Below are 22,910 nucleotides of genomic sequence, written 5' to 3'. Positions count from 1 at the left end.
AAGAACTCCAGCAGGTTCTACACCCAGAAGGGCCTGACAGCCACATGTGCTTCCGTGACGAGCAAGTGCTGCTTGCCCCAGAGGAAGAGAGGAAGCCGCAGTGAAGGAAAGCGGAGGGTTGGGTGCTCACAAAGCAAAATGTGGGGCACAAAGTGGGTGGTTGGAGCCTTATCTGAGGTCAGACCCCCCCCGCCCAAAGTGCTGGTGACCGCTGGTCTCTCTGTGCGCTCAGGCCGTGCTGCAGACGATGGATCCGCTTGGCGAGGCCGAGGCAGGAGGAGCCCTGCGAGCCGAGCTGCTTGCTCAGCCCCGTTTCTCGGTGCCGTGCTGCCTGGGTGAGGTGGTGTGAGCGTGCATTGTGGGCTTTGCTCTGGTGCCGGAAGTCCTTTTTGCCTTCCAAATGGTGCTGAATAACACTAAACGGAGGATTGATTGTCATAGTGTTGAGCGGATAACTTGTAAAGTATTAGTGGAAGGCAGGTGAGATTGGGGTGATGCAGGATCATCAATTTGGGTGGTACAATGCACCAAGTGAAATAACTCAGAATCACAGAATTATGCAAGGTGGAAAAAGACCTAGAAGATTCATCTAGGTGCAACCACTACAATACTTCCCAGCTAAACTCGGGGTCTCCTCCAGCCAGCGTAAGGAATGTGGAGGTTTCACAATGTGGGTTTTTGCCCAGGGTCGCATGTTCCCAGAGGGTTGGGAGAGTGGTGTTGAGGACCAGGTTGTGCTGTGGTGCTGGAGCAGAGCAGCACCAGTGGAGCCCTGCAGGGCCACCCTGCTTCCCCTGACAACCTTGCAGCTTCCTCGTGGTGCCGGCTCACCCTTCTATGAGCAAACAAAGAGCCCTGTTTGGGAACCTTGTCCAGGTGGACCCCCAAGGAGAGCCAGGATGGGAAGGAGCCCGCGGCTTCGCAATCGCAGCCCAAGAAGAGAACGGCAGATTCTCCCCAAGCCCCTACTTCATTGCCCCCCCCAAACGCCCCCCGACGTGCAGCCGGTCCATGGGGCTGCGTACCGGAAGCAACGCTTGCGCTCCCCGGTGCTGCTTGTGAGACGGGCTGCTGCGGGACCTGCTGCATTGCTTCGCCCTTACACCCCCCACCCATGCTCAAGCCCATCCGCGAGGGCTCGGGGCTGCACTTCAGACGCCGTTCTGTCATCCACTGAAAGGCTGAGCCTTGTCGGTCCTGGGCAGTGTTGTGGGTAGGGCAGTGCTGGTAAGGGGCAGTGCTGGGTAAGGGGCAGTGTGCTGGGTAAGGGGCAGTGTGCTGGGTAAGGGGCAGTGCTGGGTAAGGGGCAGTTGCTGTAAGGGCAGTGTGCTGCGGTAAGGGCAGTGTGCTGGGTAAGGGCAGTGCTGGGTAAGGGGGCAGTGCTGTGGGGTAAGGGCAGTTTGCTGGGTTAAGGGGCAGTGCTGGGTAAGGGGCAGTGTGCTGGGTAAGGGGCAGTGCTGGGTAAGGGGCAGTGCTGGGTCTGGCAGCTTCTCCCGTGGGGCTTTGGAGGCCGCAGCGTGCTGAGAACCCACCCTGCTGGGCACAGCTCTGGGCACAGCTTTGTGAAGGGCTTTCAGATGGGAGCTCCAGCTATTGGTCCCTGTTGTGGGCTGTAGGACACATGGGGTTTTGAGGAGTGAAAGGCAATATCTGAGTTAATCAGGGACTGTTTGGCCCCTGCTTGGCTCGCTGGCCTGGCTGATGGTGGGTGGCTCCTGGGCATTCCCTGGGATGAGGGAACTGCAGGAGAGGAGCCTTGTGCTGCAGTGGGAATAGAAACGAAGCCCTGGCAGCTGGTTTCCTGACCTTGTTGGTTTCCACCCCTTTCAGACCGCATGGATCAGGACTTCGGGATGTGCCTCATGAAGGACGGCACCAAAATCAGCATTGAGCCGTGAGTTACAATGCACGCCAATGGGAAACCATTGGGAAACGCACCCTGAGTGTGGCTCCCTTTCTGCCCCACTGCGGCCCCATTGCCCACCCCATTCCCCGCTCTGCAGCTCAGAATGTCCCCTTTTCTCTCTGTCTTTGGATGCATCCCCTCCAGCTCACCCTTCTCACCCCCTCCCCTTTCTCTCCCTCAGCCACATTAACGTTGGGAGCCGCTTTCAGGCCGAGATCCCGACCCTCCAGGACAGATCACGCTTAGGAAGCACTGAGCAGGCGGCCTTGGTGTGGAAGCCATGGGGAGACATCGCAACCAACGAGGAAACGCAGGACAGAGGTGGCTTCACCCTTTACCTTCAGGACCTCGGAGGTTCTATGGTTATAAAGGCTTTTACTGCAGCTTTCTGCACACCCCAATCTTCTGCCTTGGTCCTCTGTGCTCTGTTCTGTCGGGGTTGGGGGGCTGGAGCTGCAGGACGGAGTTGGCTGTGCCCCCCAAGAGGGGCTGCAGGAGGGGGGTGGCTTGGTGGGACCCCACAGCGGTGGCCCTCAGTTCTCTTTGTTGGTACCTGTGGGAGCTGATGGCTTTCCATTGCCTCGCAGTGATGGAGCTGCTGAACATGGCGTGCTCCAGCGTCATGCCGGGCGGGGGAACCAACCTGGAGCTGGCGCTGCATTGCCTGCACGAAGCACGGGGCAACGTGGTGGTAAGGAGCTGCTGCTGGGCCCTAATTAACAGCACCACAATTAATCCTTCAAGGTGTGAGCTGAGAGTGCAGGCTCAGGTGGGCCCACGAGCAGCTGGAAATGAGGAGCCCTTTGGGCTGAGGTTGTGGTGGGTTAGGGTTAGGGCTAAGGCTAGGGTGAGGGTTAGGGTTAGGGTTAGGGTTAGGGTTAGGGCTAAGGCTAGGGTGAGGGTTAGGGTTAGGGTTAGGGTTAGGGTTAGGGTTAGAGTTAAGGTTAGGGTTAGGGGTAGTTTTAGGGTTGGGATGGAGCTCAGATCCATCCCCTGCACTGGAGGGCGCTGCAGCAGCACAGAGCTTCCCGCTCCTGCTTCTCCTGCTGTCTGAAGCTCTTCTCCTCCACCTACAGGACGCTCTGGAGCTGCTGCTGTTCGGCTGGCCGCACAAATCCCAGTCCCATCCTCTGGCTAATTACCGCTACACAGGTAACGAGCTCAGAGCTGCCTTACAAACAGCCCAGGGGGGAAAGGTGCAGAGGTGTGAGCAGTCAGAGCGCCCCGAGCCGTCCCCATGTCACACTGCAGAGCTGCGTGTGCCGCTCTTTGTCCGCCAGGCTCCGATGTGTGGACGCCCGTGGAGAGGCAGCTCTTCAAAAACGCCTTCCATGCCCACAAAAAGGATTTCTACCTGATCCAGAAGAAGGTGAAACCCTCAGGCTGAGGGGCTGGGGCTGCACCTGGCCTTGGGGTGCCGTTAGCAGGGGAGAGTCGGGGCTTTCCTTGCTGTTCCCTATAGGGATCACTGCTGTTCCTCCCGCTCAGGTCCAGACAAAGAACGTGTCCCAGTGCGTCGAGTATTATTACATCTGGAAAAAGATCATCAAGTTTGAGCACAGCCGAGCTCAGAACATGGACAGAAAGGCCAAGAGGGAAAACAGTGAGGCCGAGGAGGCCGAGGAAAAGGTAGAAAACTGCTGCGTTGTTTTGCTGAGCTCCTTCTGCAGCGTCTTTGGAGCAAAGCTCTGCTCTTAAGCTTGATGTGAGCACGTGCCTGGTGGGCTTCTCCTTTCTTTAGCCCACCCGCTGCCCCTCAGCAGGCACAGAACTAACCTGTGCTGTCTGACCTGCAGCCCCTCTGCCCCCCCAAGAAGAGGCACTGCCTTCTGCCCAAGGAGAGCAGCAAGAAGAGCTGCAGGAAAACATCCCCCAGTGCGGGCAGCCCCTCCTGCAGCCCTGGCCGAGCTCCTGGCGCCGTGGAGCATCACAACGTGTTCCCTTGTGCTGAGTGTGAGAGGTAGGGCTGTGAGCAATCAACATATTCCCTTGTGCTGAGTGTGAGAGTAGGCTGTGAGCAGTCACATATCCTTTGTACTGAGTGTGAGAGGAGCTGTAGACAACAATTCCCCTGTGTGAGATGTAGATGTAGCGTTGAGCATCACATATCTCCTGTACTGATGTGAAGTAGGGCTGTGAGCATCACATATTCCTTGTTCTGAGTTGGAGAGTAGGCTGTGAGCATCAACATTATTCCCCTTGGCTGAGTGTGAGAGTGGGCTGTAGCATCCACATATCCCCTGTGCTGAGTGAGAGTAGGGCGTAGCATCACATATTCCCTTATGTTGAGGTGAGAGGTAGGGCTTGAGCATCACATACCCTTTATGCTGAGTTGAGGTAGGCTGTGAGCATCACATCCCCTGTTCAGTGTGATGAGTAGGAGCTTGGAGCATCACTATTCCCTTGTCTGAGTGTGAGAGCTAGGGCTGTTGAGCATCACATATTCCCTTATGCCTGACTGTGAGATAGGGCTAGAGCATCACATATTCCCTTGCTGAGTTTGAGAGGTAGGCTAGTGAGCCACAACATATTCCCTTAGCTGAGTGAAGAGGTAGGCTTGCAAGCATCACCATATTCTTTGTGGTGAGTGTACAGAGGTAGGCTGGTGAGCATCACGATTCCCCTGTGCTGAGTGTGAGAGCAGGGCTTGAGCATCACATTATTCACTTTGTGCTTGAGTAGGAGAGGCAGGCTGTGAGCATCACATAATTCCTAATGCTAAGAGATGAGAGTGAGGCTGTGAGCATCACATATTCCCATGTGCTGAGTGTGAGAGGTAGGGCTGTGAGCATCACATATTCCCTTGTGCTGAGTGTGAGAGGTAGGGCTGTGAGCATCACATATTCCCCTGTGTTACACCCCTCCTTGGGAGCAGCATTGCACCCAGCCTGGGCCTGCTCAGTTCTGAGTTCTCTGAGCATCTCTCAGTCTGAACCCACATGGGTGGAACTCATGTTTCACATGTTTCATGGCCTTCATCTAATGAAGAAAGGAATTAATTAACACCCCCCCTTCCTTCTCCCCCCCAATTTTGTTTTGCAGGGTGTTTGACAAGATCAAAGGTCGCAACGCTCACATGAAGCGCCATCGGCCGCAGCACCGCGCCGTGCCTCTCCTGCAGGCCCAGTGGGCCCTGGAACCCCTCAAAGGAGAGGAGGCCACAATGGGGGGAGCCCTAAGCAGCAGTTGGGGGGCTGAGCCCCCCGAGTAACCCCAGGTGGGTTCTCTCTCCTTGTGGGCACCGCGATCCCTGGGCTCTCTCAGCTCCCGGCTCGGAGCCGCTGCGGAGGATGTTTGGCAGCCGCAGGAAAAGCTTTGGAGAAGCGTTGGAAGAGTTTGTTTTGGGGGGGGGTTGTTCAGTGATGGTGGAGCTGGGGGGGTTGGGTTGGGGTCTGGCCAATGGGTCCAGCAGGCAGAGAGGTGCCTGTTGACTCCCCATTGTGCTGCCCAGTTTCACCGACCCAAAATCCTTCTTTTCTCCCCTATTTTCTAGCAGACTTTTTGCATTGGGTTCTGGGGGCAGCAGCAGTTCTGTGTTGTTTAAAAGCAATTAAAACAATTGAATTAAAGCGATGGCGGGCGCTGCTGTTTGGCGTAGGGCTGCGTCCGGGTGTCTGTCCTTGCACTAATTAACGCTCGTTTGCATCAATAACGTCTCAGGATGGAGCTTTTTGGCCGGGTTGGGTGGCTGCAATGGAATGAAGGGGTTTTTCCTCGGCACAACTCCCAGCTTTGGTGGCATTTTGGGGATGGTCCCCATCGCTGTTTGATTCTTTCTCCTTCCCCAAGGGTCCAATGTGTGTTGTGGGCTTGGAGAAACGCTTTATCTAAAGCAGAATCTGACTGTTGTGGAGCCCTTTCCTTTCTCATCAGGCGGCTCCTTGCATTGGAGGAGCACACAGCGACGCTTCCTCCAGCCCTGGGGACAGCAGGGGAAGCTCATCTGCCTCCAGCACAGCTCTGCCTGCAGCCCCCCGGACCACCCTGCACCCCCTGCAGCACCCCGGACCACCCTGCAGCCCCCCCGGACCACCCTGCACCCCCTGCAGCCCCCCCGGACCACCCTGCACCCCCAGCACCGTGTGAGCTCAGAGCTTTGGGAACAGCCCTGGAGGAACCTCAGCAGCTCCCGGCCCTGGAGGAGCCCTCATATCCCCCACCCCATAGATAACCCTGGGTACCACCCCCATAGATAACCCTGTATTCCCCCACCCCATAGATAACCCTGGGTACCACCCCCATAGATAACCCTGTATTCCCCCACCCCATAGATAACCCTGGGTACCACCCCCATAGATAACCCTGTATTCCCCCACCCCATAGATAACCCTGGGTACCACCCCCATAGATAACCCTGTATTCCCCCACCCCATAGATAACCCTGGGTACCCCCCACCCCATAGATAACCCTGGGTACCCCCCCTCCCAAATGACCCTCAGACCCCCCTGCCCCCCCCGATCCCCCCGGGACCCTCCTTGTTAACTCTGGGTTACCCCACCCCATAGATAACCCTGTGTTCCCCCACCCCATAGATAACCCTGGTTCCCCCACCCCATAGATAACCCTGGTTTCCCCCCACCCCATAGATAACCCTCAGTTCCCCCACCCCATAGTCCGCACTTCCCCTGATTAGGAGGTTAGGAGGCGGTCCCGGAGCTAATTAATTAACGAGCCGAGCTAATTAATGAGCGGAGCCAATTAACAGTGTTGTCTTAATGAGGGGCGGCTCTGCTAAATGGTTTTCCTACCCAACCAGCCCTCCCTCATTAACCCCAACGGGAGCCGCGCAGCGCTCTGCAGTGAGCTCAGATCCTGCGTTGCGATGACGTCATCGTTGCGGGCTCACAGATGATGTCATTACGCTGCGATGATGTCATCGCGTGACGTCATCTAGGTGATGCACTCGGTCCTCCCAGCCCCGTGGGGGCGCTGTCACCTCTCTTTACTCTCCTCACGTGATCCCCCTCCATCCAACCAATAGGACGCGTCTCCTCGCATCACGTGCAGGGGGGGCGCTCAGTTGACGTCCCGTCAAGGCGGAAGGCGGCCGCCATGGACCAGGCCGGGAAGGAGAAGGAGGCGCTGCAGCTGTTGGCCGAGGCCGACAAGAAGGTGCGGGGCTCCCAGTCCTTCTTCGCGGGGCTGTTCGGGTGAGTCCGGGGGGGAACGGCCGAGGGGGGGGCCTGGAATGAGGCCTATTGGAGGCTATTGGGGCCTAGTGGGGCCTATTGGAGGATATTGGGGGCTGTTGGGGGCTATTGGGGTCTGTTAGAGGCTATGGGGGCTATTGGAGGATATTGGGGCCTATGGGAGGCTATTGGGGCCTATTGGAGGCTATTGGGGTCTGTTAGAGGTTATTGGGGCCTATTGGAGGCTATAGGGGCCTATTGGAGGCTGTTGGGGCCTATTGGGGCCTATTGGAGGTTACTGGAGGCTATTGAGGCCTATTGGAGGTTATTGGGGGCCTATTGGGGCCTATTGGAGGCTATTGGGGACTATTGGAGGCTATAGGGTCCTGTTGGAGGCTATTGAGGCCTATTGGAGGCTATTGGGGCCTATTGGAGGCTATTGGGGCCTATTGGAGGCTATTGGGGCCTGTTGGAGGCTATTGGGGCCTTTTGGAGGCTATTGGGGCCTATTGGAGGCTATTGGGGCCTATTGGAGGCTATTGAAGCCTATTGGAGGCTATTGGGGCCTATTGGGGCCTATTGGGGGCTATTGGGGCCTATTGGAGGCTATTGGGGCCTATTGGAGGCTATTGGGGCCTATTGGAGGCTATTGGGGGCTATTGGAGGCTATTGGGGCCTATTGGAAGCTATTGGGGCCTGTTGGAGGTTATTGGGGCCTATTGGAGGTTACTGGAGGCTATTGAGGCCTATTGGAGGTTATTGGGGGCCTATTGGGGCCTATTGGAGGCTATAGGGGCCTATTGGAGGCTATAGGGGCCCGTTGGAGGCTATAGGGGCCTATTGGAGGTTATTGGAGGCTATTGGGGCCTATTGGAGGCTATTGGAGGCTATTGGAGGTTATTGGGGGCCTATTAGAGGCTATAGGGTCCTGTTGGAGGCTATTGGGGCCTATTGGAGGCTATTGGGGGCTATTGGGGCCTGTTGGAGGCTATTGGGGCCTATTGGAAGCTATTGGGGGCTATTGGGGCCTATTGGAGGCGATTGGGGCCTATTGGAAGCTTTTGGGGGGGTAATAAGGGTTTTAGGGGCTTTTGGGGGGGATTAATTGGAGTAATGGGGCTTTTGGGGGGGACTAATAGGGGTAGTGGGGCTTTTGGGGAGATTAATAGGGGTTAATGAGGCTTTTGAGGGGATTAATGGAGATAGTGGGGCTTTTTGGGGGGGCTAATGGGGCTTTTGGGAGGATTAGTGGGGTTAATGGGGCTTTTGGGGGATTAATGGGGTTAATGGGGCATTTGGGGGGGATTAATGGGGGTAGTGGGGCTTTTGGGGAGGATTAATGGGGCTTCTGGGGGGATTAATCAGTGTAGGGGGCTTTTGGGGGGGATTAATGGGGTAGTGGGGCTTTTGGGGGGAGATTAATGGGGGTAGTGGGGCTTTTGGGGGGGATTAATGGGGTTAATGGGGCTTTTGGGGGGATTAATGGGGCTTTTGGGGGGATTAATGGGGCAGTGGGACCTTTTGAGGGGGATCTTGGGAGCTTCTGGGGGGTTAAAAGGGGATTTAGGGGCATTGGGAGCTTTTAGGGGAGCTTAAAGCTGTATTGGGAACTGTTCTGGGGGGGCTGGGCACCTTTAGGAGGGTTCTGGGTTGTGGGGTTGGTTCTGGGGGGGCACGAGGAGCTTTTAGGAGCCTGGGGGGGGTGGGATGTGGGGCAGCAGAGGGTTGAACATGGGGCCAGGGGGCAGATCCAGGTGGTTGTGGGGTCAATGGGGGGAGGAATCATGGATCTTTGGGATGCATCCATTGGGAGCGCTGCATTCCTATGGGGGGGGGGGGGGGGGGGGGGAAGAAATGGCAAAAATGGCATTTGCTGCCCTCCCACCCGCGTCCCTGAGCGTGGGCCCCTCCAGATGGCGAAGGGAATGAAACGATTTCCTCCTGGAAGGAGATGGGGGGGGGGCTCCATTCCAGCACGAGGGAGGGGGGGGAATTGCATAATGCTGAGCTGTGACAGCAGGCGGGGGGGGCGCTCGGGCTCTTTGGTGCCGCTAATTAGTAATTAGGTTTGTAATTAGTGAAGGGCGGCGATGCTCACAGCGCTGCTGGGGTCCACGTCTCAAGGTTTTGTCCCTTTGGGGTTGGGATTTCCAGCCCCACATGACACAGTCCCTTCTCATTGGGATTCCCAGTGCTATGGGGAGCCCCACATCTCCTGTGTCCATCCCATTGGGGTTGGGGATCCCATATCCCATCTCATTGGGATGCTCAGCACTGTGGGGAGCCCCACATCTCCTGCTTCCATCCCATTGGGGTTAGGGATCCCATATCCCGTCTCATTGGGATGCTCAGCACTATGGGGAGCCCCACATCTCCTGCTTCCATCCCATTGGGGTTAGGGATCCCATATCCCATCTTATTGGGATTCCCAGTGCTATGGGGAGCCCCACATCTCCTGCTTCCATCCCATTGGGGTTGGGGATCCCATATCCCATCTCATTGGGATGCTCAGCACTGTGGGGAGCCCCATATCTCCTGCTTCCATCCCATTGGGGTTGGGGTCCCCAGATCCCATCTCATTCCCAGCGCTGTGGGGTGCCCCATGTTGCATTTCATGGTTCCATCCCTCTGGGTTTGGGATTCCCAGCGCCGTGGGGAGCCCCACACGACCCAATTCCTTCTCCTTGGGGTTGGGGTTCCCAATGGATCGGCCATTTTCCCTCTGCTCCCTTCCAGGGGTTCCTCCCGCATTGAGGAAGCATGCGACATCTACGCCAGAGCCGCCAACATGTTCAAAATGGCCAAAAACTGGAGTGGTACGAAGCACCCCAAAGTGGAGCAGACCCTCCGTGTTGGGTTGGGGGCGCGTTGGGACGGAGGGGGATGCGTTGGGTTGGGTCTGGTTGGGGTGGGGGGGGGACATCGTGTTGGGATGGATTGGGTTGGGGACGCGTTGGGTTGGGTTTGGTTGGGGTCGGGGGGGGGGGAACATCGTGTTGGGATGGATTGGGTTGGGTTGGGTTCTGTTAGGGTTGGGGAGGAGATGTTGTGTTGGGATGGATTGGGATGGGGGCACTTTGAGTTGGGCCTGGTTAGGGTGGGGGGGAGACATGGTGTTGGGATGGATTGGGTTGGGTTGGGTCTTGTTGGTATGGAGGGGGATGCATTGGGTTGGGGGGGACACGTTGGGTTGGGGTCGTGTTGAGATGGAACGGTTGGGTTGGCCATGGGTTGGGTTGGTGGGGGGACACGTTGGGTTGGGTCTGGTTGGGGTGGGGGGGGAATATCGTGTTGGGATGCATTGGGTTGGGACATATTGGGTTGGGTCGTGTTGGTATGGAAGGGGATGTGTTGGGTTGGGGGTGGCACGGTGGGATGGGGGGGACACATTGGGTTGGGGTTGTGTTGAGATGGAATGGTTGGGTTGGCCATGGGTTGGGTTGGGGTCGTGTTGAGTTGGCCATGGGTTGGGTTGGGGTCATGTTGAGTTGGGTTGGGTTGGCCATGGGTTGGGTTGGCCATAGGTTGGGTTGGCCATGGGTTGGGTTGGCCATAGGTTGGGTTGGGGTCGTGTTGGGTTGGCCATGGGTTGGGTTGGTGATGGGTTGGGTTGGTGATGGGTTGGGTTGGTGATGGGTTGGGTTGGCCGTAGGTTGGGTTGGGGTCGTGTTGGTTTGGCCATGGGTTGGGTTGGGTTGGCCACGGGTTGGGTTGGTGATGGGTTGGGTTGGGGTCGTGTTGTGTTGGCCATGGGTTGGGTTGGTGGGGGGACACGTTGTGTTGGGACACATCCATCTTTGAACCCTATGTATCCCCCCAACACTGTGACCCCAAAGAAAGGGGGCTCGATGCTCTTTGCCCCCCCCCAGCTGCAGGGAACGCCTTCTGCCAGGCAGCACAGCTGCACCTCCAGCTGCAGAGCAAGCACGACGCCGCCACCAACTTCGTGGACGCCGGCAACGCCTTCAAGAAGGCGGACCCCCAGGGTGAGAACAAATGGGGGGGGGTCCTGGGGGGTCCATGGGGGTCCTGGGGTGGGGGGGTCCATGGGGGTCCTGGGTATGTGGTGGGGGCACTGGGGATGTCCTGAGAGCAATGAGGTTTCCTTGGGATGTGGGGGGGCTGTGGGGGATACTGAGGGGGTCTTGGGTGCCTTATGGGGATCCTGGGGGGGCTGGGTGTTCCTTGGGGTGCTGGGGGGGGCACCATTGACCCCCCCCTGGGTCAGTTTGGGTCATTTTCAGAGCAGATAACAAAGAGAAAACACGGTTAATCCCACGGAGGATTTGTTTAATCTGCTGAAGATCCACATCCCCATCATCTGCCCTGTGTCCTGTTCTCCTTTCCCTTCCCTGAGCACTTGTGGGGCGCTCAGCCCCCCCCTCCCCATCACCACCGACCTGCCAGGACCCAAAGGGGGGGGCAGCGGGGGGTGGAGCAGAGAAACACCCCCATTAATTTGATGGACAACACCATCCCCTTCCATTCTGGGCCTTATTAGGGTCAGTACTGGGACCGTGACCCCTTTCTGCCCCACACTGAAGCTGTTTTTCCTCCCCCAGAGGCCATTAACTGTTTGATCCGGGCCATTGAGATCTACACGGACATGGTGAGGGTTCCCCTTCCCCTTTGGGTTCTGGTGCCGCCGGTTCCGGTACCGAACTCGGCTCTGTGCCCTCAGGGCCGATTCACCATCGCAGCCAAACACCACATCTCCATCGCCGAGATCTACGAGGGCGAGTTGGTGGATATCGACAAGGTGAGCGGCCCCTCCCACCACAACACGGGGGTCCCGTGCTGCTGGGACCTGCCAGGACCTTCCCAACACAGTGTAGGGTTCCATGGTCCTGTGATCTTTAAGGACCTTCCCAACACACTTAGTGTAGGGTTCCATGGTTCCATGCTCTGTAACCCACTCTATGATTCCATGGTCCTGGGACCTGCCAGGACCTTCCCAACCCACTTAGTGTAGGATTCCATGGTCCTGTGAGCTTTAAGGACCTTCCCATCACACTGCTTGTAGGATTCCATGGTTCTGTGATCTTTAAGGACCTTCCCAACCCATCCAGTGTAGGGTTCCATGGTTCTGGAAGCTTTAAGGACCTTCCCAACCCATCCAGTGTAGGGTTTCATGGTTCTGTGATCTTTAAGGACCTTCCCAACCCAACTGTGGCTCCGTGGGGTTCATTTCCCCTACAGACATGAACGAGTTAAACCTGGTTAATTACAAACGTAACGAGTTCCCACATCCTGCACCACAGGATCTCCCTGTGCTGTCACCCCATAGCATCCATTGACCCCATAGCGTCCATTGACCCCATGGCATCCATTCACCCCATGGCATCCATTCACCCCATGGCATCCATTCACCCCATGGCATCCATTCACCCCATGGCATCCATTCACCCCATGGCATCCATTCACCCCATAGCGTCCATTCACCCCATGGCGTCCATTCACCCCATAGCGTCCATTCACCCCATAGCGTCCATTCACCCCATGGCTCCCTTCGTGTTTCCATTCACCCCAATGCTGGTCCATTCACCCATGGCGTCCATTCATCCCCTATGGCATCCATTCACCCCATGGCATCCATTCATGCCCCATGGCATTACATTCACCCCATGGCGTCCCATTCACCCCATTAGCGTCCATTCACCCCAGGTGGGCGTCCATTCACCCTCATAGCATCCATTCACCCCATAGCGTCCATTTTCCACCCCATTACATCCACTTCACCCTTAGAGTCCATTTCACCCCATAGAGTCCATTTACCCCATAGAGTCCATTTCACCCCATAAGCGTTCCATTCACCCTCATTTAGCGTCCATTTCACCCATAGAGTCCATCTCACCCATAGCGTCCATTCACCCCATGGCCATTCCATTTCACCCCATAGCGTTCCATTTCAACCCCATTGGCATCCATTCACCCCAATGGCCATCCATTCACCCCCATGGTATCCATTCACCCCATGTGCATGCATTCACCCCATGGCATCCATTCACCCCATAGCATCCATTCCACCCCATGGCATCCATTCACCCCCATCGGCATCCATTCACCGCCATGGTCATCCATTCACCCCATAGCGTCCATTCACCCCATTAGCCATCATCACCCCATAGAGGTCCATTCACCCCATAGAGGTCCATTCACCCCATGCGTCCATTCACCCCATTAGCGTCCATTCACCCATAGCGTCCATTTCACACCCATAGAGTCCATTCACCGGAACAGTGGCGTTCCATTGAACCCCATGCATCCATTGACCCCATGGCATCCATTCCACCCCATAGCGGTCCATTCACCCATGGCGTCCATTTCACCCTCATGCGTCCATTTCACCCCATGGGCATTCCATTCAACCCCATAGCGTCCATCACCCCATAGCATTCCATTTCACCCCATGCGCATCATTTCGACCCCGATGGCATCCATTCACCCATAGCATCCATTCACCCCATATGCATCCCATCCCTGGCCACATTCCCATGCCCTGCATCAGATACTCCTTTCCCCTCCCTCCTTTCCTCTTCCTCCCCCCCCTCCACAAACTTGACCCATTTTCAGTGCAATTTCCCCTTCCGAATCCAACCGCACCCCCCCCCCGAGGTGATGGTTAACAAAACGTGGGTGGAAATAAGCAGCGAAAACAGCTTTTCTCCAGGCAGGGGGGGCCGCTTTTCCATCCCCCCCCCCCTGTGCACACAGAATGGCTGGCGGCTCCTTCTCTATGCGCTGGGCGGCGACGGCGGTGCCAGGCGCCGTGTTCAGCCCCAAATAGATCCAGGGCTGGGGATTGAATGGGTATAAATATCACTGAGGAACTTCTCCTTCCTTCCCCCCCCAAATAAGCCCCGGCTCCCTCATGACCCCCCCCCAAACCTATCCCTCCCCTCTCCTCCTCCTCCTTCAGGCATCGCGCACTACTGAAGCAGGCAGCGGTTGCATTTACTACAAAGGGGAAGAGTCCAACAGGTTGAGGGTGGCTCTCTCTGAAGGTGGAACCCCCCCCCCAACCAGCCCCATAGCGTTTATGGCGGCTGTGCCCCCCAACCCAATGCAACCCCATAAGCAGTTATGCGGGCTTGTGCCCCCCAAACCCCATGCAACCCCATAGCAGTTATGGGGCTGTGCCCCCCAACCTCTCATAATGGTTATGGGTCTGTGCCCCCCAACCCCATAATGGTTTTGGGGCTGTGCCCCACTACCCCATAAGCAGTTTATGGGGGGCTGTTGCCCCCCCAACCCCATAGCTGGTTTATGGGGCTGTGCTGCAGCTCGTGCTCCCCCCACAGCTCGGCCAATAAATGCTCTGCTGAAGGTGGCCACGTACGCGGCACAGGCTGGCAGCGAATGTTTATCAGGAAGGCCGTGGAGATCTTACGAGCAGGTGGGCGGGATGTGGGGGGACTGGGGCCCTCTGCCCCATAGCTGGGGGTTTTCCCTCTGCCCCATAATGTGGTGGTGTCTGGGCAGTTTGAGCCTCCTGGCCCCTATAGCTGGGGGTCCCTCTGCCCCATAAGTGGTGGGTATGGGCAGTTTTAGAGCCCTCTGCCCCATAGTCTGGGGGTCCCTCTGCCCCGTAAGTGGTGTGTTATCAATGGTTTTAGGTTCCCTTGCCCCATAAGCTTTGGGCTCTATGGGTACCCTGTAGCCCTCTGCCCCATAGCTGGGGGTCCCTCTGCCCCATAAGTGGTGGGTTATCAATGGCTTTTAGGTCCCTCTTGCCCCATAAGCTTTTGGCTATGGGTACCCTGTGAGCCCTCATGGCCCCATATAACTGGGGTCCTCTGCCCCAATCCAGTTGCCTGTGCCCCCCCCCCCCATTCCCTGTACCCGACCCATTTACCCTTTAACTCGTCCCCCCCAGTGCGTGTGGCCACCAGCGCCATGGACAAGCCCCCTCCTCAAATACAGCGCCTATAAGCGATGTATTTCTTCAGGCCTGCGCTCTGCCACTTCTTGCATCGAACTTGGCTCAACGGCCAAGTCAGGGGTGGGGGTGGTGGCTGGGGTCTTTGGGCGGGGCGGGGTCCATGGGTGGGGGGGGAGCTTAGGCGTTGCTTGGTGGGTTTGGATGGTGGGAGAGCCTGCGGTTGCTTGGGGGGGTTTTGGGCGGGGTGGAGGCCTGGGGGTCGTTGGCGGTGGGGGTGTTTTGGTGGGATCTCTGATTGTCGTTGTGTGGGGGCTGGATATTTGTGTGTGTGAGCGGGGGGGGGAGTGTTTGGTGGTTGGGGATACTTGGGGAGTCCTGGGGTTGGTAGAATATTGGGGTCGGTGTTGAATAGGGGAGTGTGGGGGGGGATATTATTGCGGCGGGTGGGGTGTTGGGTGGTTGCGCCTCACAGGTGCCCTCAAGGTTGGGCTGGGGGGGATTTTGTGGGGGGGGGGTCTTGTTGCCACGTTGACCCCCGTTGGTTTCCTCCTGCAGTTGCCGTGCAGAAATACGAGGAGATGTTCCCCGCCTTCACGGACTCCCGTGAATGCAAACTGCTCAAGGTTTGTGAGCCCCCCCCGCTGTGGGGCCGGGGCTGCAGCCAGGAGCCCATGGGGGGGACTGGGGGGCGGTGCATCCCCCCCAACGGGACCCCCCCCCACAGCCTCCCCGTTCGCCATCTGTCAATGGGACGGAGCCAGCAGCAGTGACGCACAGCTCAGGGGTTTCCTGCACCAGGGGAATGGGTTTTCCTCCTGGGGGAGGCGCAGTGGGGCAGCCCATTTAGATTCAGTTGGGGTGTCAAGCCTCTCCATAGATCAGCAGCACAGCCCCATAGATCAGTAGGACAGCCCATAGTGATCAGCAGGCATCAGCCTCCCATAGAATCAAGCAGCACAGCCCCATTAGAATCTAGGCAGCATCCAGCCCTGCGTAGATCGCAGCACAGCCCCATAGATCAGTAGGACAGCCCCATAGATCAGTAGGACAGCCCTATAGATCAGCAGCACAGCCCTATAGATCAGCAGCACAGCCCTGTAGATCAATAGGACAGCCCCATAGATCAGCAGGACAGCCCCATTGTGAGATCAGTAGGACAGCACCTAATTGGATCAAGCAGCACAGCCCTATAGATCAGTAGGACAGCCCCATAGATCAGTAGGACAGCCCCATAGATCAGTAGGACAGCCCCAAGATCAAGAAGGGGACAGTCGCCCCATAGATCAGTAGGACAGCCCCATAGATCAGCAGGACAGCCCCATAGATCAGCAGGACAGCCCCATAGAGATCGAGTTAGGGACAGCCCCATAGATCAGTTAGGACAGTCCCTATGGATCAGCTGCTAGCACAGCCCTATAGATTTCAGTTGGAGCAGCCCCATTAGAATCTAGTAGGGACAGCCTATAGTATCAGCAGCGACAGTTCCTATAGTCCTAGTTGTGGCATCCCCATAGTATCAGCAGCACAAGCCCCATTAGATCAGTGCGGGCTCAGGCCCCATTAGATCAGTGGGTCTGACCCTCTTTTTCTGCCCCCCTTTGCCAGAAGCTGCTGGATGCCCACGAGGAGCAGAACGTCGCACGGTCTTTGACACCGACCATTTGTTGGTCAAGGGTACGTCCAACATTGAAACACCCCCCCCCCAATAGGAATATATGGGGGTCTCTCGCTCCGTTTGACACAACATCTCCCCTGCCCCACCGATGCTCCCCCACATCCCCCCTGGGTATGTCTCCTAAAGGTGAAGGAGTTAGCAGACTCCATCTCCCGCCTGACCAGTGCTGACCACCATGTTACTGGCATCAATGTAAAACCTATCCAGGGGAGGAGGAAGATTTGCCGCTGGACCCCCCCTCCCAACGACCCCCCCTCGGAAATCCCCCTGTACAGGAACCTCTTGCCCCATAGACCCCCCCACTATTTAATTCTCGCAGCCATTTGGGGTTGGAAGCTTTGGGGTCCCCCTCTGTGTATCGGGCCATGGAGGGCTGGGGGGGGGTCCTCAGTGTGGTGGCAAGCCCCCAGCCCAAAATCAAGCCCCCCTGCGCCCACAGCGGGGCTGTTGCTATGTGGGTAGGGGTGCCAGCCCATAGAGGGGCGCGACAGCTTGCTTGGCTGTTGTCCCTCCCACCTCTCCCTGTGCGAGTTGAATCCCCATTGCGGCCGTAGGCCGAATAAAACGTTGCATGTGAGCCGAGGGCGCTGGTAGTGGATTTGCTGTGTGGGAAGCTAATTCATTGGTGGGGGGAGTCTTCATCCTTGCTCCCCATAAGCCCCCCACCTTCTGCCCCATAGAATCCCCATTCTGCCCCATTAGCCCCCCCCATCCTGTTCCCCAATAGCCGCCTCCAACATCCTGCCACCTAAGACCCTCCCATACCCAGATGCTTTCCTGCCCCATAGCTGCCCTATAGCCCCCCCACACCTTCACTGCCCCATAGACCCCCTCCATCCTGACCCCAAGCCCCCCCCCCCTCTCCCTGGCCCCATTACCCCAAGTGGTCTGGCTGGCCTGTAGCTCGTGCCCTACAGCCCCCTTATACCCTCCCGTGCCCCATAGCTGCCCCATAACCTCCCCCTGTTCCCTCTGCGGGTCCCTTTGTGCCCCATTTCCCCTCGCTTTTGAAGGGGGGGGGGGCTCAGTGTGCCCCATTGCTGCCCCACTGACCCCCATAGCCCTATAGGGACGCTGCCTTAGGCCACGCCCCCTGGATTCAAGCCACGCCTCCTCCCTTAAACCACGCCCACTTCCTTAAGCCACGCCCACTTCTTCCACCCCGCCTTCCCATTGGCTCCTTCCTCCCACCCGTCGCAGCTCAAAGCCCCGCCCACTCCTCCCCACCCCGCCTTCCCATTGGTTGTCCTTTCCCCCACCCGTCGCGTCTCGATGACGTCACATCGCCGCGCACATGGAAGGCCCCCACGGCTGATCTCGGCGCTGTCGGGGCTGCCCCGCGTGGTGCCGGTGCCGTTGATCCGCGATGGCGGCGGGTCCGTGTCCGCTGGTTGAGGACAGCTGCAGCCGCCTCCCGTCGCAGAGCAACGTGTTCGGGCTGGCGGCGCTGCCCGGGGCCGGGGGGCTCCTGGCGGCCACGTTGAAGGGCAAAGTGCTGCACTTCCGGTACCAGCAGCTGCGACACAAACTGCGCCCGGTGGCCACGGAGCTGCAGTTCACCTACATCCCGGGTCAGGGGGCGGGTACTTCCGGGTCATGGGGGGCGGGGCTAAAATAAAGGGGGCTTGGCGTGTGTTGCAGCCAATGGCTGGGTGAGATTAGGGAGGGGGCGGGGCTAAAATAAAGGGGGCGTGACTTGGGGTGTGCGGGACTGGGGAGGGGGCGGGGCTAAATAAGGGGGCGGGGCTTAGGATGTGCTGCAGCCAATAGCTGGGCCGGACTGGGGAGGGGGCGGGACTAAGGGAGGGGGCGGGGCTTAGGGTGTGTTGCAGCCAATGATTGGGTGAGATGGGGCGTGGCTAAAACGAAGGGGGCCGTAGTGGCTAAAAATAAAAGGGGGCGGGGCTTAGTGTGTGTTGCAGCCAAATGGGTGGTGAGATGGGGGGGAGGGGCTAAAATAAAGGGGGCGGGCTGTAGGTGTGTTGTTCAGTCAGATGTGCTGTGAGATTTTGGGGCGCGGGCTAATTGAAGGGGGCGGGGCTTAGGATGTGTCTGCAGCCAATGGGTAGGTGTGAATTGGGAGGGGGCGGGGCTAAGGAAGGGGGCGGGGCTAAAAGGGGGATGGGTTGAGGGAGGGGGCAAGAGAGGGTTAAATGGGGGGGGTCAAAGGGGGGTCTTATTGGGGGGCTCATTGGTGGGGGTCCTATTGTGGGGGCTCATTGGGGGGTCTAATGGGTGGGTCCATTAGTGAGGTCCTACTAGGGGGGGCTCATTGGTGGAGGGGGTCCCATTGGAGGGGGGCTCATTTGGTGCGGGTTCCACGGGGGGGTTCCCCCCTGGGGGTCCTTTGGGGGTCTCATGGTGGGGGTTCATTGGGGGTCTCAATGGGAAATGGGGTCCTGGGGGTCCCATTGGTGGGGGTCCCATTGGGAGTTCCATTGGGGGGACGCATTGGTGGGGGTCTTATGGGGGGGGTCCCACTGGGGGGGTCTCATGGGTGGGGTCCTATTGTGGGGGTCCCATGGGGGTCTCATGGGTGGGGGTCCCATTGGGGGGCTCATTGGTGGGGGTCCCATTGAGAGGGTCCCATTGGGAGGGTCCCATGGGGGTCTCATGGGTGGGGTTTCAATGGGAGGGTCCCATGGGGGTCTCATGGGTGAGGGTCCTATTGTGGGGGTCCCATTGTGGGGGTCCCATGGGGGTCTATGGGTGGGGTCCCATTGAGGGGGTCCCATTGGGGGTCCCTCATTGGGGTCCCTTGGGGGCATCCCCCCCCCCCGCCACCTCCCTGCAGTGGATGCCGAGATCGTCTCCATCGGCTGCTTCCAGAAGTCGGCCCCAAAGCGGGGGCTGGTGGTCGGCATCACCTTCATTAAGGTAATTAACTCCATGGTTAACGAGCCGGGCATGGCCCCCATTCAGGTGGGTTGGCTTCTTAATTGGGCATCGCCTTCGTTAAGGCAAAGGGTTAATGAACTGGATGTTATCTGTGGTAGTTAATAGGGTTACATGCATTAAGGTAGAGGGGTAATTAGTTAATTAGGCATCGTCTTCATTAAGGAGGGTGGTCGCTAATTAATGGGGCATCACTTGATTCAGTGCTTGGGGGTCATCAATGGGGCAGCGCCTCCATGAAGGTGTGGGTCGTTAATGGGGTCGTTAATGAATGGGGTCATTAATGAATGGGGTCATTAATGGGGTTGTTAATGAATGGGGTAATTAATGAGTGGGGTCATTAATGAATAGAGTTGTTAATGAATGGGGTCGTTAATGAATGGGGTCGTTCATGAGTGGGGTAATTAATGGGGTTGTTAATGAATGGGGTCATTAATTAATGGGATCGTTAATGAATAGAGTCATTAATGAATGGGGTCATTAATGAATAGGGTCATTAATTAATGGGGTTGTTAATGAATGGGGTCATTAATTAATGGGGTCGTTAATGAATAGGGTCATTAATTAATGGGGTTGTTAATGAATGGGGTCGTTAATGAATAGAGTCGTTAATGAATGGGGTCGTTAATGAATAGGGTTTTTAATGAATGGGGTAATTAATGAATGGGGTCGTTAATGAATGGGGTTGTTAATTAATGGGGTCGTTCATGAGTGGGGTAATTAATGAATGGGGTCATTAATGAATTGGGTCATTAATGAATGGGGTCGTTAATTAACGGGGTCGTTAATTACCATCAGGACTCGGGGGACAAACCCAGCCCCTTCCTCAACATTTACTGCGACTACGAGCCGGGCTGCGAGTTCGACCTCGACTCGGTGGCACGTGGGTGACGCCCCCATGGCCCCGTGATGACGTCACTGTGATGACGTCACTGTGATGATGTCATCATTGTGATGACGTCATCATGATGATGTCACCCCCCCACCCACAGAGAGCTGCCTCAACCTGGAGCTGCGCTTCACCCCCCTGCAGCTGTGCCATGCTGAGTATGTCACCCCATTGAGCCCCATTGTGTCCCCATTGTGCCCCATTGTGCCCCATTGTGTCCCATTGTGCCCCATTGTGCCCCCATTGTGTCCCATTGAGCCCCATTGTGCCCCATTGAGCCCCATTGTGCCCCATTGTGTCTCATTGTGCCCCATTGTGCCCCCATTGAGCCCCATTGTGTCCCATTGTGTCCCCATTGTGTCCCATTGTGTCCCATTGTGTCCCCATTGTGTCCCATTGTGCCCCATTGTGCCCCATTGTGTCCCATTGTGTCCCATTGTGCCCCATTGCTGCCCCTGTCCCCCCTATGTCCCCATGCTGTGTCCCCCCATTGCCCCCATTGTGTCCCCCCCCCAGGGTCTGCATTGGGGACAGATGTGACACCGTTTTCCTGCTGAGCGGCACCGACCCCGGGGTCCATCTGTACCGGGAGGTGAGAGGGGATGGGGGGCACTGGGGGGGGGTGTCACCTGCTGCCCCCATTGTCCCCATTGTCCCCATTGTTTGTCCCCATTGTCCCCCCACAGAACGAGGGGCTGCATCAGTTCGAGGAGCAGCCGGTCCATGAGCTGTTCCCGGAGCTGGAGGAGCTGCCCAGCAGGTGGGGAACGGCCCAATGACCCCATAATGTCCCCATAATGTCCCTATAATATCCCCATTATATCCCCGTAATGTCCCTATAATAACCCCATAATGTCCCCATAATATCCCCATAATATCCCCATAATGTCCCCATAATATCCCCATGATATCCCCATAACATCCCCATAATGTCCCCATAATACCCCCATAATGTCCCCATAATAACCCCATGATATCCCCATTATGTCCATATAATAACCCCATAATATCCCCATAATATCCCCAAAATGTCCCCATAATATCCCCATGATATCCCCATAATATCCCCATAATGTCCCCATGTTGTCCCCATAATATCCCCATAATGTCCCTATAATGTCCCTATAATATCCCCATAATGTCCCCATAATATCCCCATAATATCCCCATAATGTCCCCATAATGTCCCCATAATACCCCCATAATGTCCCCATAATATCCCCATGATATCCCCATAATGTCCCTATAATAACCCCATAATGTCCCCATGATATCCCCATAATGTCCCCATAATATCCCCATAATGTCCCTATAATGTCCCCGTAATGTCCCCATGATATCCCCATAATGTCNTAATGTCCCCATGATATCCCCATAATGTCCCCATAATATCCCCATAATGTCCCTATAATGTCCCCGTAATGTCCCCATGATATCCCCATAATGTCCCCATAATATCCCCATAATAACCCCATAATATCCCCATGATATCCCCATAATGTCCCCATAATATCCCCATGATATCCCCATAATGTCCCCATAATGTCCCCATAATGTCCCCATGATATCCCCATAATGTCCCTATAATAACCCCATAATATCCCCATAATGTCCCAATAATATCCCCATAATATCCCCATAACGTCCCCATAATATCCCCATGATATCCCCATGATGTCCCCATAATGTCCCCTCAATGTCCCCATAATGTCCCCATAATGTCCCCATGGTATCTCCATAACGTCCCTATAATGTCCCCATGCTGTCCCCCTCTGTCCCCCCCCCATATCCCCCCTATCCCCTCTCTCCATCCCGCAGTGTGCTGTGGTTGGACGTCGTTGCGGTGCCGTTGTCGCGGCGCCGTCTCACGGCCGTGGGTTGTCAGAGCGGGTACGTCCGCGTGGCTCACGTGGACCAGGACACGCGCGGTGAGTGGCGCCGGGTGACCCCATAGGTGTCCCTATGGTCATACTATGGCCATACCATGTCCCTATAGCCATAGCATGGCCATACCATGTCCCTATAGCTATACCATGTCCCTATGTGTGTCCCTATGGCCATACCATGTCCCTATGGGTGTCCCTATGGCCATACCATGTCCCTATGGGTGTCCTTATGGCCACACCATGTCCCTATGGGTGTCCCTATGGCCATACCATGGCCATACCATGTCCCTATAGCCATACCATGGCCATACCATGTCCCCATAGCCATACTATGGGTGTCCCTATGGCCATACCATGGCCATACCATGTCCCTATAGCCATACTATGTCCTCATGGCCATACTAGGGGTGTCTCTATAGCCATACCTTGTCCCTATGGCCATACCATGTCCCTATAGCCATACCATGTCCCCATGGGTGTCCCTATGACCATACCATGTTCTCATGGCTATATCACGTCCCTATGGCCATACCATATTCCCATAGCCATACTATGGGTGTCCCCATGGCCATACCATGTCCCCATAGCCATACTATGGGTGTCCCTATGGCCATACCATGTCCCCATGGGTGTCCCCATGGCCATAC

At 56.7% G+C, this 22,910-nt stretch overlaps 3 protein-coding genes across 6 annotated transcripts in view; all 3 read left to right on the top strand.

Moving 5' to 3' along the window:
• Window positions 1-5,479, top strand: part of ZNF541 (zinc finger protein 541) — an 11,765-nt gene extending 6,286 nt beyond the window's left edge. For all 4 annotated transcript variants that reach the window (XM_015850561.2, XM_015850560.2, XM_015850557.2 and 1 more), the window contains 8 exons: window positions 1,831-1,894; window positions 2,088-2,227; window positions 2,494-2,597; window positions 2,983-3,058; window positions 3,187-3,275; window positions 3,395-3,535; window positions 3,703-3,866; window positions 4,949-5,479. In XM_015850561.2, the coding sequence (XP_015706047.1) occupies window positions 1,831-1,894; window positions 2,088-2,227; window positions 2,494-2,597; window positions 2,983-3,058; window positions 3,187-3,275; window positions 3,395-3,535; window positions 3,703-3,866; window positions 4,949-5,117 (947 nt within the window). In that variant the 3' untranslated portion in view covers window positions 5,118-5,479. The remainder of the gene's footprint in view (window positions 1-1,830; window positions 1,895-2,087; window positions 2,228-2,493; window positions 2,598-2,982; window positions 3,059-3,186; window positions 3,276-3,394; window positions 3,536-3,702; window positions 3,867-4,948) is intronic.
• Window positions 5,480-6,895: 1,416 nt separating this feature from the next.
• On the top strand, window positions 6,896-17,187 carry NAPA (NSF attachment protein alpha). The gene is made up of 10 exons (XM_032441680.1): window positions 6,896-7,057; window positions 9,773-9,852; window positions 10,906-11,022; window positions 11,599-11,645; window positions 11,718-11,795; window positions 13,956-14,017; window positions 15,391-15,541; window positions 16,524-16,592; window positions 16,720-16,862; window positions 17,148-17,187. The coding sequence occupies exons 1-10, from the start codon at window positions 6,960-6,962 to the stop codon at window positions 17,185-17,187; spliced, it is 885 nt and encodes a 294-aa protein (XP_032297571.1). The 5' UTR covers window positions 6,896-6,959.
• A 666-nt stretch (window positions 17,188-17,853) lies between these two features.
• Window positions 17,854-22,342, top strand: KPTN (kaptin, actin binding protein). The gene is made up of 7 exons (XM_015850562.2): window positions 17,854-18,164; window positions 19,388-19,470; window positions 20,287-20,371; window positions 20,481-20,535; window positions 20,894-20,969; window positions 21,064-21,137; window positions 22,196-22,342. Exons 1-7 carry the CDS (start codon window positions 17,960-17,962, stop codon window positions 22,329-22,331), a joined length of 714 nt encoding a protein of 237 aa, XP_015706048.1. The 5' UTR covers window positions 17,854-17,959; the 3' UTR covers window positions 22,332-22,342.
• Window positions 22,343-22,910: the final 568 nt, after the last annotated feature.

The sequence above is a fragment of the Coturnix japonica genome, unplaced genomic scaffold (assembly GCF_001577835.2).
Source record: "Coturnix japonica isolate 7356 unplaced genomic scaffold, Coturnix japonica 2.1 chrUnrandom487, whole genome shotgun sequence".
NCBI lineage: Eukaryota > Metazoa > Chordata > Aves > Galliformes > Phasianidae > Coturnix > Coturnix japonica.
The sequence above is the reverse complement of the archived record's forward strand: the minus strand, read 5'-3'. Positions and strand labels throughout refer to the sequence as shown.